This window comes from Sphaeramia orbicularis, chromosome 9 (assembly GCF_902148855.1).
Source record: "Sphaeramia orbicularis chromosome 9, fSphaOr1.1, whole genome shotgun sequence".
NCBI classification, from domain to species: domain Eukaryota; kingdom Metazoa; phylum Chordata; class Actinopteri; order Kurtiformes; family Apogonidae; genus Sphaeramia; species Sphaeramia orbicularis.
Window position 1 is genome coordinate 53,786,655 of NC_043965.1, and position 14,025 is coordinate 53,800,679.

The 14,025-nt window shown below is 39.6% G+C and overlaps 1 protein-coding gene across 1 annotated transcript in view; it reads right to left on the bottom strand.

The window, feature by feature from the left end:
• The window catches only part of LOC115426255 (death-associated protein kinase 1-like), a 52,909-nt gene that overhangs the window by 13,235 nt on the left and 25,649 nt on the right, over positions 1-14,025 (bottom strand). Inside the window, 2 exon segments of the mRNA XM_030144255.1 lie at positions 2,854-3,070; positions 6,381-6,458. Of these exon segments, the coding sequence (XP_030000115.1) occupies positions 2,854-3,070; positions 6,381-6,458 (295 nt within the window).

The following is a 14,025-nucleotide window of genomic DNA, read 5'->3' on the forward strand; positions in this document are numbered from 1 at the left end:
CCCTTCAGGCAGAGTCTGCTAAACCTGGTTGATTTTCTGATGACAAACTGAAATTGTTTTTTGCTCTGACTGGAAACACTGGACTTCCACACAGAAACAAATCTGGTGCTTCAGTCAGTTACTTACTTACTTACTTACTTACTTACTTACAGTTACTGTCAGTATTCATGAGGGGGGTTATGATTTAAGGGGGAAAATGTACTTTAATGTTCATTTAATATGTTCGACCAGGAAAAGTTTTTGTGTTTCAGTCGGCAAGGCGAGACTGTGGAACAGATTCAATATAGAGTTAAAGCAATGTCAGAGCATAAAACTATTTAAAATGAGGTACAAAGAAAGGATCTTTTAGAGGTACAGGGATGAAGGTGGCGTTGGGTATCACTGGGTGTTATAAAGATGTACAAGTGCACAGGGTGGGGAAGCAAAATTTACAATGAACATTTAGTTGTTTTTTCTCAGCAGGCACTACGTCAATTGTTTTGAAACCGAACATATATTGATGTCATAATCATACCTAACACTATTATCCATACCTTTTCAGAAACTTTTGCCCATATGAGTAATCAGGAAAGTAAACGTCAAAGAGTGTGTGACTTGCTGAATGCACTCGTCACACCAAAGGAGATTTCAAAAATAGTTGGAGTGTCCATAAAGACTGTTTATAATGGAAAGAAGAGAATGACTATGAGCAAAACTATTACGAGAAAGTCTGGAAGATACTATTAAAGAAGAATGGGAGAAGTTGTCACCTGCATATTTGAGGAACACGTGCACAAGTTTCAGGAAGCGTGTGAAGGCAGTTATTGAGAAAGAAGGAGGACACATAGAATAAAAACATTTTCTATTATGTAAATTTTCTTGTGGCAAATAAATTCTCATGACTTTCAATAAACTAATTGGTCAAACACTGTCTTTCAATCCCTGCCTCAAAATATTGTAAATTTTGCTTCCCCACCCTGTGTGTGTGTGTGTGTGTGTGTGTGTGTATATATATATATATATCTATATATATATATCTGTGTACATATATTTCAGCCATCTCCATGTTTCTAAACCATCTCCTATACATATCCTTGTTGTGGTTCTCACTTTGTCATGATGTATTTGTAATAGTAAGAGGCCTTTTAGGCTTAGTAACATCAGGCATTTATGATCAGAAATGTTCCAGCTGCAGCTCAGTGGGAAATGGCAAACTGGATACTGAAACACTACTTACTTGGTGACTGGGAGAAAGGTGATGGGTGGAGCATCAGACCAAAACACTAAATGTCACCATAAACATTACTTGTGGGCTGACACTTTGCTTTTCAAATGTGAATATTCTGGCTGGACTACTACTGTCAGTGATATCAGTATTTGAAATGAACATGATTCCTTAATGTCTGGTGACATTCAGGGCCATTTTATGATTACTTGGAACATAACTCTTGCATACAGCACTTTTAAATGTTTTGTCTATTTATTTTCTTTTTCTTTTTTACATTCGTACTCAAAATAAATACTTCAATCAATCAATCAATCAATCAATCAATCAATCAATCAATCAGGTTGAAACCAAAATAAAATAAAACGTGGGTGAAAAAGTAAGTGGAGCTTACTAATACCCCCACCCGGTCACACAACACTTTGCCCCTCCTGCCCACTGACACCCTTCCTAGTCAGGGATAAATTTTGAGTCTTAACTCTCAACAATTATTTGCAAAAAAAAAATCCAAAAATTGAAATTCAGTCATCAAACTGTGTAGTGCACCTCTCCCGGTGGTACAGAACATGTATATGAAATTTGAAAAGAATCAGCTGAATAATGTCCGAGAAATGAGCTGGATAAAAATCTTGGATGGATGGACGAAATTCCTGGTGTATCTATAAAGCCCCGTCCTCTGGGGTGGGGGGCAATTCAGGCTACACTGACTCTTCAAAGTTTTTGTTTTGGCCTCTTTGAGGTGATAAAGCTGTGTACCACCCCAAACTGACACCTGCACATGGTTCATATGATTGTGCGACAGTGTCTTGTGATTCTGTGTCCTGTGGATGTCCTGGACTACGCCTGACTCACACATCCATGCCTCCTGAACTCTGCCTCAGCCTCCTCTGAATGTGGAGGATTTTTCAGATTTGAGCAGGGGTGAGTGGAGTTCACTCAGTTGATTCATGGTATGTTACAGTTTAATGTTGGTTAATATGATCATGTTGCATTTCAACAGGTCAATTTAACTGTACGTAAAGTATTAATAACCATCAAATTAGAGCTGTTGGCCAAGTTTTAATTGGTCAGTTGTGCAAAACAAAACAGGAAAAAAAAAATCTTCACTTTAAGTGGAAATACTCAATCTCTCAGTCATACATTACAAATATCATCATTCACATAGTTGGTTATTCATTAAATCCATCTATCAGGCAGCAAAATGTGAGAACATTTAGAGGGTAAAAATGACATATTATTTGAATAAGGTCAGCACCATTAGCCCATATAAATATGGACTGATAGGTTTATCCAAGTGTTTATCTGTGGAGAATGGAAAAACTGAGAGGATCTGAGAAAACTCTATAGACAAGAATAGAATAGAATAGAATAGAATAGAATAGAATAGAATAGTACACTCCAGTCAGTGCAACATTACTAAAACATCAGTACTAAAAAATAAGATAAGAAAATAAATAGAACATTTGACATAAGTAAGATATGTATAGAGCTAAGTAGAATAAAAAAAGACATAAAATATGAATAGACCCAGTATTCACAGTATTAACAGTATGTGACAGTACTATTCATGGACAACCCTACTGAAAACACTTAATGCTTCTCAGACTTTATGAAAGCTGCTGCAGGTGAGGTCAGAGTGTGTCACCTACCGGCAGGTTTGGAGTTAATGGGGGAGTTGGGATGGCGGGCCGTGTTGGTCATGCGTGTCCTCCTCCTTCTGAAGAAGCTGCGCAGGATGCCACATTTCAGAGACTCCAGCAGAGTGCTCTTTCCAGCTCCAGAGTGTCCGAACAGTTTCAGTTTGATCCTTGGCTGGACAGTCTGGGTGGGCCGGAGCTGCTGGATGTAGCTCAACTTGTGGTTGTCCTGACCCCACCCCCAAAATAATAAATAAATAAAAAGGAGGATGAGGATTGATTTAAAAGTACTGATAGTTTAAGTCACAATAAGAAGCAGCTTGAGGAAGCCATCACTTCCCATGTGTTTTCATTTCAACAAGCTCCACATACATCAGATGACAGAGTGAAATTTATCACAAGTTGTCCCACATACTAAATCTACTTTGCAAAAAATATATAATTCTTAAATTTTTGGCTTACGAGGACAAAAAATAACAATGACATCTTCCTTTTGGGCATTATGGTTTGGCAGATGACAGATCACTGTGGGCTATATTGCAGTTTACAGTTCTGACTTGAATCTACTTTGTTGGTTAAAAGGAAAAACACAGATTTTTCCATTGTGAAATGTGTTTTATTCAGCTCAGATATTAAATTCAATGGTATAAGCATAGCATTTTTTGGTGTGTTTTGTGACTAAGCTTTATTTTTTTCCAAATTCTTTCACTTGACTACCACAAACCCTCCTGAATCAAAACCTTTAATATTCAGCCATTTCACATTAAATATCACAGACTGAGTGAAATTTCTTGATTTTAAATGCCCTCCAATCAGAGAACTGAACTGAATCATGATGCCAGTGAACAGCTGTATGTAATGTAGGATTTATGATTTGTTTTCTAACATTAACATGTTGAAGTGAGTCACACAGACAACGGTACTGAACAGATGTCTATATTATAGATTTTTGTAGCCTGATTTTTGTATACAGATTCTTTCTTAGAAAAAAAAAGTTTGTGGTTTTGTTGTTTTGTTTTTTTTTTACTTGCGAGTTAAAAAAACCCAAAATGTAATATTTAGTGGCATCTAGTCGCGAAGTTGTATCCCTTGTCTCACCCTGCCCTATGGTGGCTACAAAAAAAAATCTAAACTGTTGGCAGTGTTTGGTTTGTCTGTTCTGGGATTTTTAAGTGGAAGGGAAAATAACTGTGGTTTACACTAAAACACAGTAGGTAATGGCAATGCCTGAATGGTATTATCAAGAGGTGATCACACACTAATGAAGAGATTATTATGAAAATTATTCCATTTCAGTCATTAAATCCTCTGGAAAAGAACACACTGAACTGAAGAAAAGTCAAAAATAATAAAAACACAAGCCGTGGCCAAAACTGGCTGCCTCCTCTGTACTCTGCAACATCAACAGATAACATTTGTTAACATGTCAGAAACCATCCAACGGATGAATCATGGATCAAAAGTGGCCACAAATCCAGTGAGTGGTTGTGTGGGATATGAGAGCACTGCATACTCCCACCTGGGTTACAGCTAACACATTGACTAAACAGAGTTTCTAATGCCCATGAGGATGATTCACATCTAAACACAACAAAATGTTCACAGAAAAGCAGATCTCCAGTTTGAGGTGTTCAACAACTGTTCTCTCTTTTTTCTTCATTAAGTTTCTTGGGACGTCAACCCGTTCTCTAAAACTGGCATAAATGTGCCAAAGTGTCTTAAATTAGCCCAACATATGCATAGGATGACTCTTTTCACAGTTGCCACTTTCATGTTTTCACGCTCTGCACTGAATCCCAGCGGGTTTTCTGGATAAACGGATTAGAGAAGTCGGCTTCATGTACAAAGTTTATGTGTACTGGATGTCACTACACGTGGACTGAACTCCCCATGTACAGTCTGACATGGATCCATGCACCAGTACAGTATAGGGCGGCAGTGGCTCAGTTGGTAGAGCAATGACCGAAGGTTCAAAACCTGGCTCCGACTGTCCACATGTCAAAGTGTCCTTGAGCAAGACACTGAACCCTAAATTGCTCCCAGTAGGGTCTGGCAGCGCCTTTCATGGCAGCAGCTGCCTACTGGTGTATGAGTGTGTGTGTGAATGGGTGAATGTGAGGCTTTGTAAAGCACTTTGGGCACCATAAGTGTGAGGAAAAGCGCTATATAAGCACTGACCATTTACCATTTACAGTATATATACGGCTTTACTTGGTAGTTAGCTACACAGGGGGAAGTACATTTCACAGGTTTGATTAGTTGACAACAAAGCACAAGGAAACTCCTGATTCTTCTACCTGTATGTGTTGAATAAGTGACTGTCACCAAGTCTAAAAATGGTGGAATGCTAACACATGCCTGTGGAAACACCTCTCTCCACACCTCCACACCGAAACCGTCTAAGTGTGATGAGCGTTTGTGAAATCTGCCTGTGCATCATCATTTAGGTTGTTCCTCTCCCCATGGAATCACACTGAAACTTTGAACACATTATATATGACTTTTTAAGTAAGGAAAGTAAACTGCTGTTCAAAACTTTTACAACACTGGCATTTTTCCTAAGGACAGCCCAACACTTTTATAACAACCCATCTGCCTTCCTTTGTTAATTGCCTTTATCTCACCATTATGATGACAATGTACTCTATCCTGCAATTTAATATTGTCCAAACAATGCTTCAGAGGTAACACCAATTGCATGTCTTCCTTCTGTCACTAAAACATTTTAGGTTTGGGAGGTGACAATGAATGAATGAATGAAAAGAAGTGCATTGGAAACAGACTTAGTGAATAATTGCGTGTGGGCATCTATGGACCACCAAGGAGACTCGAACAGTCACTGAATTTATACAAGAAATGACAAATAATAAAAGCTGGACAGGGGCAATGAAGTGCCACCATGCAGGGAAGAGCTTCCAAGCAAATGTAAGACGTAAGCTTTGACAAACTGTGGAGGATCATGAAACATTATATGATCCAGACCAGTGGTTCAGTTGGGTTCAGAATGCAAAAGGTCATCCATCAGCTCCTCAGTCAACTCAGGATGTGTTATTGTCTGAAATATTAGCTGTAACTAGTACACTTTTAAACTATGATGATGATGATGATGATGATGAAGAACCATCTTTTAAAAGTCACATAATAGTGGTGGATGAAAACACCCAAATCAGCATTCACTTTTGAAGACTTTCTAAAATTTCTGCGAAAACTGGATGAAAAGCTGCAAATAGTGTCTGTTTTATTTTGGCTTTTAAGTTCAGAAAGTTCATGTAACCACAAACTGAAAATTAATAGAAATTTCAACAAGTCAACTACTTACAGTGTTTAAAAGCGATAGAAATAAATGTGGTTTTATAATTTTCAAGCATTTCCAGACTTTATTCTCTGGTTTATGATGTATAACTGTCCTGACATTTGCAGATTACATACAAACTCACTGTTCATATAAATGCAATGTTTTTGAAATATTTTATGAATAGTAGCACATTTCTATCGGTGTTGTGTTTTTAATCTTGGATGTGACTGTAAGTGTATCTTACCTTTTTAAGCTTTCCCAACAGTGAAACTATGTGTTCATGTTGTTCAGTAGCAGCCAAATCTTCTGCCGTCTTTCCATCCTGACAGAGAAAGACAGGGAAGAGAAAAAAGTGGTGTGTATATTAGAGAAACATACAGTGTAATCATCTCCGTTTACTTACTCTGTCTAGCTTTAATATGTGCACTATGACACAGTGACCTGTTACTCTGGAAGACTAACATGTCACCCTGTCAGTGTTCTGTGCAATTGTGTTATGATCTAAAAGTAAAAAAATAAAGTAACTTCAATGTGTTACTGTAAAAAAAAAAAAAAAGCCATATTATTACAATTATTAAAAATGTTGGTACTTAAGTTACAATGGGATTATGTCTGAACATGCTTTTCAGTAAAAGTCATCAAATGTTAGATTACAATGTTACATTACTTACATACAGTGATATTAAAATGTCCTTTGACTTCTATTTCATTGTCAATAGTAAGAATACAACATACTTCATGTTTTGTTGGGCCAACTTCATTTCATTTGTAAACACCCATCCATTTCTCAATTTGGGCTGAAACCCATTAAAAAAAAACAAAACGACGTTGTACAATGTGCACAATATGGTTTTGCTTTTCCTTGTTGAAATATGCATGAATGTCCCGACCTTATAGGCAGCACATATTGTGAAAATCTCTCTGTACTTTATAATATTATAGTGACACTGGTGACAATGACCATTGACCCCAGACCATGACAGACCCTGGTTTCTGGACTGTTGTTAGTAACAGCCTGGTTATGCTCCTTTCTGTCTTTTCACTTCCTTTAAAGACAATTACACTTAATGAAGTGAAATTGTAAGAAATTGTCCTTATTTTATATTTACTGCTATTGGGGGATTTACATCTCTCAACTGGCCTGGGAACATCTTGGATGGATGGATGGATGGATGGATGGACGGACGGACGGACAGACAGATGGATGGACGGGGGAGATAAACATATCTGACCATGACTGTACTGTGCGTCACTAATTGGGAAGATGTCTTCTTGTCGATTTTGGTACTGCCTGTGTGCATAAATCCATTAAGACTTAATCTACAGGTAACAACCCTGAACAAGTCCATTTCCAGCAGTTATTATGCACTAAGTACTGCACTGATACAGTAGATTACACAGACCTACAATCTGAACAGCAGATGCCCTTTCCCGCTCTGTGCCCTCTCCTCCTTCTCTCAAACTGTCCTGATTTGTCATTCCTGTTATTCCCCTCAACACACTGCCACAGACACATTCCAGTTCCATCACATTCCACATCTCTTTCAGTAATTCGTCCATCTGTCAGTGCCCAGCTCTGGCGGCTGCTGTGGGGAAAACCTACCCCCACAGCCTGAAAACTCCTACACACAATTTTCTGTCCTTTCTTGTGTTTACATATTGACATTGTCAAACCCTAAAACTGCTCTGATGTAAGGTTAAATAATGCTATCAGAGTGCAAATGAATGGAAATGACCAATCAGTGTGATTTCGTACACAATAATAATAATAGATTAGATTTATATAGCGCTTTTCTATGAACGCATACTCAAAGCTCGTACAGAGGATCCATTATTCATTCACTCTCACATTCTCCCTTTGGTGGTGGTAAACTACATTTGTATCCACAGCTGCCCTGGGGCAGACTGATGGAAGCGTGGCTGCCAATCCAATCATTCACACACATTCATACACCAGTGTGAGTAGCAGCACTGGAGGTAAGGAGGGTGAAGTGTCTTGCCCAAGGACACAACAGCACATGGACAGAGCAGGATTCGAACCGCCAACCCTTCGGTTATTGGACGACCCGCTCTACCATCTGAGCCATGCCGCCCAACACAAGCAGGACTCACAGATGGGAGGGTGTCATGATTACTACTGATGGTGCTATGTTTACCTTAAGGCTGGAGATGAATATTAGATCATCTACTGTGGCTCCTTATTATATTAAATCTGTTGAGCATAAATCTCTGAGGTCTGCTAAAATGTATACCAGAGGGTTGAAATATAAATCCACAGCTCAACTAATTAAAAAGCTATTACCTACCCATACTTAGATTAAAAAACCTAATCATTCTAACACCCTGGGTAAGATTAGTGCATTATTACACAAGAGAACAGTCTACTCATTTGTTTCAAACTCAATACGTCATATGTGACTGCTCCTTTCAAGCCAGAACACTCTGATCCAGTGTTTCCCCTCACTTTATAGTCACTAGTACAAGTGTGTTCATTTGTATATGTGTGTGTGTGTGTGTGTGTGTGTGTGTGTGCACGTAAGGTAAGGACCTGTTCAAATGAAAAGGTATCCTTAAATGACTTCTGTTGTGATCTGGTTCCATACAGAAAACAAAGTTAAAGTAAATTAACCTGACCCCCTAGGGGGGGCTATGGGTGCTGTTGGGGGAGTGGGGGGTTTGCACTGCAGATGTAGGGAAAACACTGCAGTGACATTATACAAAAAACTAACCAAAATAATAGAAAAAGAGACCAGGGTTCATCCTTCTATTTTACACAACAAATCCCTGACCACCCAACACCAGAGAATGAATTATACATCTCAGTATGTGCTTTCTAGATTAAATATGCATAGCACATCAGCTGCCATACAATATTAACAGCTAGAGAATGCAGAGAGAGGAAAAAGAAACCTCAGTGTTGGGCATATGGCAGTGAAGCCTGCTGAAAAATCTTTCAATGCAAGTTATATGTCTTCTAGTTATATATCACACGACCAAATTTACAATACATTAAATGCATTCTCAATGTACATCACTGCAAAAAAGAGGTAAAACAGTACTTAAAGGGACAATGACAGAAATTGGTGGTTGATTTTTGTGGGCTCTGGAGAAGACTGCGGAATGTGGTAAAAGGCTGACCATCATGAGATACGGTAAGCATCAACAGTCCTAAATGGTGCAAAGCCGAAGAGAAGGATGAGGTGACAAATAAAGAGACAGTGGAAAAACAGCAGGCTCAGTCTGCTCAAAACAAAAGTCCTTGTCTGATCATACATGAGTGAGTCATTTTACCTCTATCACAAGCCCTTGCATGGCATTTATCACTGACAAATTGAAGAAGTGGCTGATATCAAGAAAACATACCAGTGGCTGGAAAAGGCTGGACTGAAAGACAGCACAGAGGCACTACTCATGGCTGCACAAGAACAGGCCCTGAACACCAGAGCAATAGAGGCCGGGGTCTACCACACCAGACAAGACCCCCGGTGTAGGCTGTGCAGAGAAGCCCCTGAGACAGTCCAGCACATCACAGCGGGGTGTAAGATGCTGGCAGGCAAGGCATACATGGAGCGGCATAACCAGGTAGAGGACATAATGTACACGAATATCTGTACTGAGTATGGACTAAAGGTCCCAGGGTCAAGATGGGGACACCCCCAAAGGTGATTGAGAAAAAAACAGTCCAAGATCCTATGGGACTTCCAGATCCAGACCAACAAGACAGTGATGGCCAATCAGTCTGACATAGTGGTGGTGGATAAACATCGAAAGACAGTGGTAGTGATAGATGTAGTAATCCCAAGTGATAGAACATCAGACAGAAAGAACACGAGAAGCTCGAGAAATACCAGGGGCTGAAAGAGGACATAGAAAAAATGTGGGGTGTGAAGGCAACAGTGGTACCAGTAGTGATGGGGGCACTAGGGGCAGTGACCCCCAAGCTGAGAAGATGGAACCAGCAGATACCAGGAACAACATCAGAGATCTCTGTCCAAACAGCTAAGATCCTGTACAGAACCCTCAGGCCACTGGCAGAAGACCTGAGCTTGAAGGAGGCACCGCCCAGATGACTTTATATGTATATATATATATATATATATATATATATATATATATATATATATATATATATGTACAGACTCAAGAAAGAAGGGAATATATATGCACTTAACATGTTTATATGTATATATTAAACACCTTCAACAGTTTCAACAAAATCAAAATAACTGGAAACAACTGTTCCATCTTGGGTTTTTAGTCCTCATATTTCCATCCAGAGGGCCAATGTGCTGCTTAGCGTCTTCCATCTTTATGGGTTGGTTCTGCTGCCTGTCACTACTGGATCAACTGCGCATTTGCCCATTTGTTCATGTGTGACAGTAACTCTACTTGGACAAACTGCCCCAAAAGTTTAAGTGCCATTGTCTCATATTGAATTGAAAATATTGCAATGTCTCACTCCTAACAGTGTGAAAATATTTTGCTGTATTGCATAGAGCCACAGTTTTGCACATTGAGCAGAGCCATCACTTCATTTTCAAGTGATCTGTGCTCATATGACGTTCATCTTAACCACTGACTACACTCCAAACTAGCATCAGAAAGGTGAATAACACATTACATGACAAACTGTAAATATGATGAGAGAGTAAATAGTTCAAACTATATAGAAAATACAAATTAAGAATATAAAAGAGTGATAATTAAAATGTCTTTTGACTTGTATTTCATTGTAGACAGGATGAATAACATATTTCACATTTTATCTGGTCAACTTCTTTTCACTTGTAAATATACATCCATTCCTCAAATTTAGGCTGTAACACATTCAAGAAAAAGAAGTAACAGGAGTAATTTAGGGCTAAAAATAAGTTAAAATAAAGAAATGATATAAAATAAAGAAAACACTGTTATTTGTTAAAGATGATGTGAACAAGTGATTGGAATCATGACTTGGTCCAGAAGCAGCATCCAGGAAAGGTCTAGACCACGACAAAGATGGGCTGAGAATCTCCAGTTTATCACAGAAAGACAGGAGGGGATTTAGCTATTTCAGCTTCTATGGTGCAGAATAAGAATTAAAGAATTCAAGGGATTTGGATGGATTTCAGTGTGTAAAAGAAAAGGGTTCAAGTCTAAGCTTAACACCAAGATTTGTGATCCCTCAGACGTTACACCATTATTCATCTAGAACTGATAGAACTACATAGGTCAGGATTACTGTGGAGAACCTTTTTCAAACTATACTACATGGAGATACAACCACAAAAGCCAGTTCAAACTTAACTGAGCCAAAGGAAGCCCTATGTTAACTGCGTTCTGAGGGGTTGCAGACTTCACCTGGGATGGACCAGCACTCAGTGGAAATGTGGGCTGTGTTGAGACTAATCAGTGTCCAGGTCTTTTTTGAAGAAGTCACTGTCATGTGCTCCACACCAAAGACCAAAAGGACAATCCAGACTAATTACTGCCAACATGTTTAACTGTTCAATCTGTTTCTTGAATGGGTTTCATCCTCAATGTGAGAAATGCATGTATATTTATAAATGGAATTAGGTTGATCAGACGAAGATGAAAGATCCTGTGTTCATATTATATTCAATGAAATACAAGCCAAATTAAATGTTACTATCACTGCTTTCTTCCATGTATCTGTGTAAACACTGTGCTATTTATTGCTATACTGATGACAGAAGCAGGACCCCGGGACACCCCACTACACACACACACACACACACACACACACACACACGCACACGCACACGCACACGCACACGCACACACACACACACAAAAACTCTTTGGGAGAGCTTAGGGATGCATTATGGAAGTGGCATAGTTACTAACACATTCTGGTACAAAATGGTTCAGGGGATACATGGAATTGCCTTTAACAAACTCGAAGTGGCTATTGCCACAGTACTGTGGGACTAACTTTCTCGTTTGACTATTACCACAGGGCCAATCAGCACCCTGGTTCAATCCTGTGTAGACTGGTAACCTGTCACCCTAAAGCCACAGTACTGTGGACATAAGCATCACACATGCCATGTACCTATCCGGTTATAGGAAAAGGATAGGGGACCAGTTACTGGATACGTCCAGATGACAACACTTGTTGAATTTTTCTTTTGCAGATTCTGAAAGTTTCGCATCCATACACATATCATTTCAAGAAATATCTGCGTCCAGGTGGAAATGGGAAAACTGGGTTAAAGTGGTGTAATACGTATGCCACATCTATATGTGGCGCTGTACACAAACACAGACAGAGCCACAGGATACATTAAAATCACATAAGAATGCAGTGAGCATGTGCATAAGGTTATGTCTGGGGTTTTCTTCTTCTGGTCATGTGGTACTATGGTGTCATGGCTTCCAAAAAGTGGTGTTTTGTCTATCCATACGGTGATGCGAGGGTGGCGTTGTGAGATTTTTCCGCTCTGTTACCCGTTCTCCAAAAACACTGTGTCACGGCACTGACAATGCCGGTGTCATGTGGATGAAAGGCCGAAACTAAGGCTGCACAAAGAATCAATTTTAAATCAAAATCGGATTTTTTAATCAGGATGATTTTTAAAAAAGGGAAATCATCAAATCAGTTTCATCTCTTTCATGTCTCCAGGCCATGCATCTCCAGGCTAACATAGGCTCCTCCTCCTAACTGTGAGAGCAGTCTTTTGCAGAAGTCCGTGTAATGACCACGAACCTTAAATCTGTGATGGGCCCGCAGTAGTGATACCAATGTAAGCCGTGTTCCACGCGCGGATCCCCCAATTCAAATATAACTGCATGGGGATCACTTATTGTATGTTGTCCATGCACAGATCCATACCATACTGTCTTCTTCTGATCCAGGTCCGGGTCGCGGGGGCAGCAGCCTCTGCAGAGTAGCCCAGACAGCCCTCTCTCCAGCCACATCCACCAGCTCTGGGGGAATCCCGAGGTGTTTCCAGGCCAGCCCAGGGATATAATCCCTCCAGTGTGTCCTTGGTTGGTCTCCTCCATGCACGGATCCCCCAATTTAAATATAACCTCATGGGGATTGCTCATCTTACGTGGTCCACGCACGCACGACTGATGCCTGTCAGTGACTTACACTGGTATAACTTCTGTGGGCCCATTACTGAATTTTCAGGGATTCTGTGATACCATCACAGATTTGAGGTAGGGAGCAATGCCTTGCATTGCAGGCTGCTCATGAAAACGACATGCCAACTTCTGTTGTCTTTTGTAGTTTTATCCGAAAATCGAAAATCAAGTTTTGGAGGAAAAAAAAAAAAAAAATCAGGATTTTATTTTTGGACAAAATTGTGCAGCCCTAGCTGAAACAATATTAAAGTTTGGTGGATTGACATAATTTGGTTGTGGTGTGTACAGGGTGTATACGCCATATATCACCACAGTACTGTTGCAACAAGAGGCTAATGAGTTCATGGAACAGTATCCATGATTGGTTCTGTGGCAACAACATGTCCTTACTGCTTATTTGCACAGGACAAATGCTAACATTTGATTGGCTCTGTGGTAATACACAAACCAATATTTCATGCCACAGTACTGTGGCAATAGCCATTACTACTTCAGTTGAGTATTTCAGTCAGTATATGAATGATGAAGAGTTTTAAAAAGTGTTTGACTCGGCAAATACCATGTAAATGGGGCTGTGATGGGCAAGGAAGTATTTTGTCAAACTTTTAAGCTGCTTAGCTGAGTTTTAAAGCATTAAACCCACACAAGCAGGACTTCCAGGAAAAAAATAGCATTATGTATTTCAGTATCAGGGGAGAAGTGCTAATATTGAGATTAAATTCAAATTTAAAAGCCAAACCGCTCTGTAGCTCCAGCAGACCCCATACAGATGTTTGAAACAACAGAGGCAATAATGT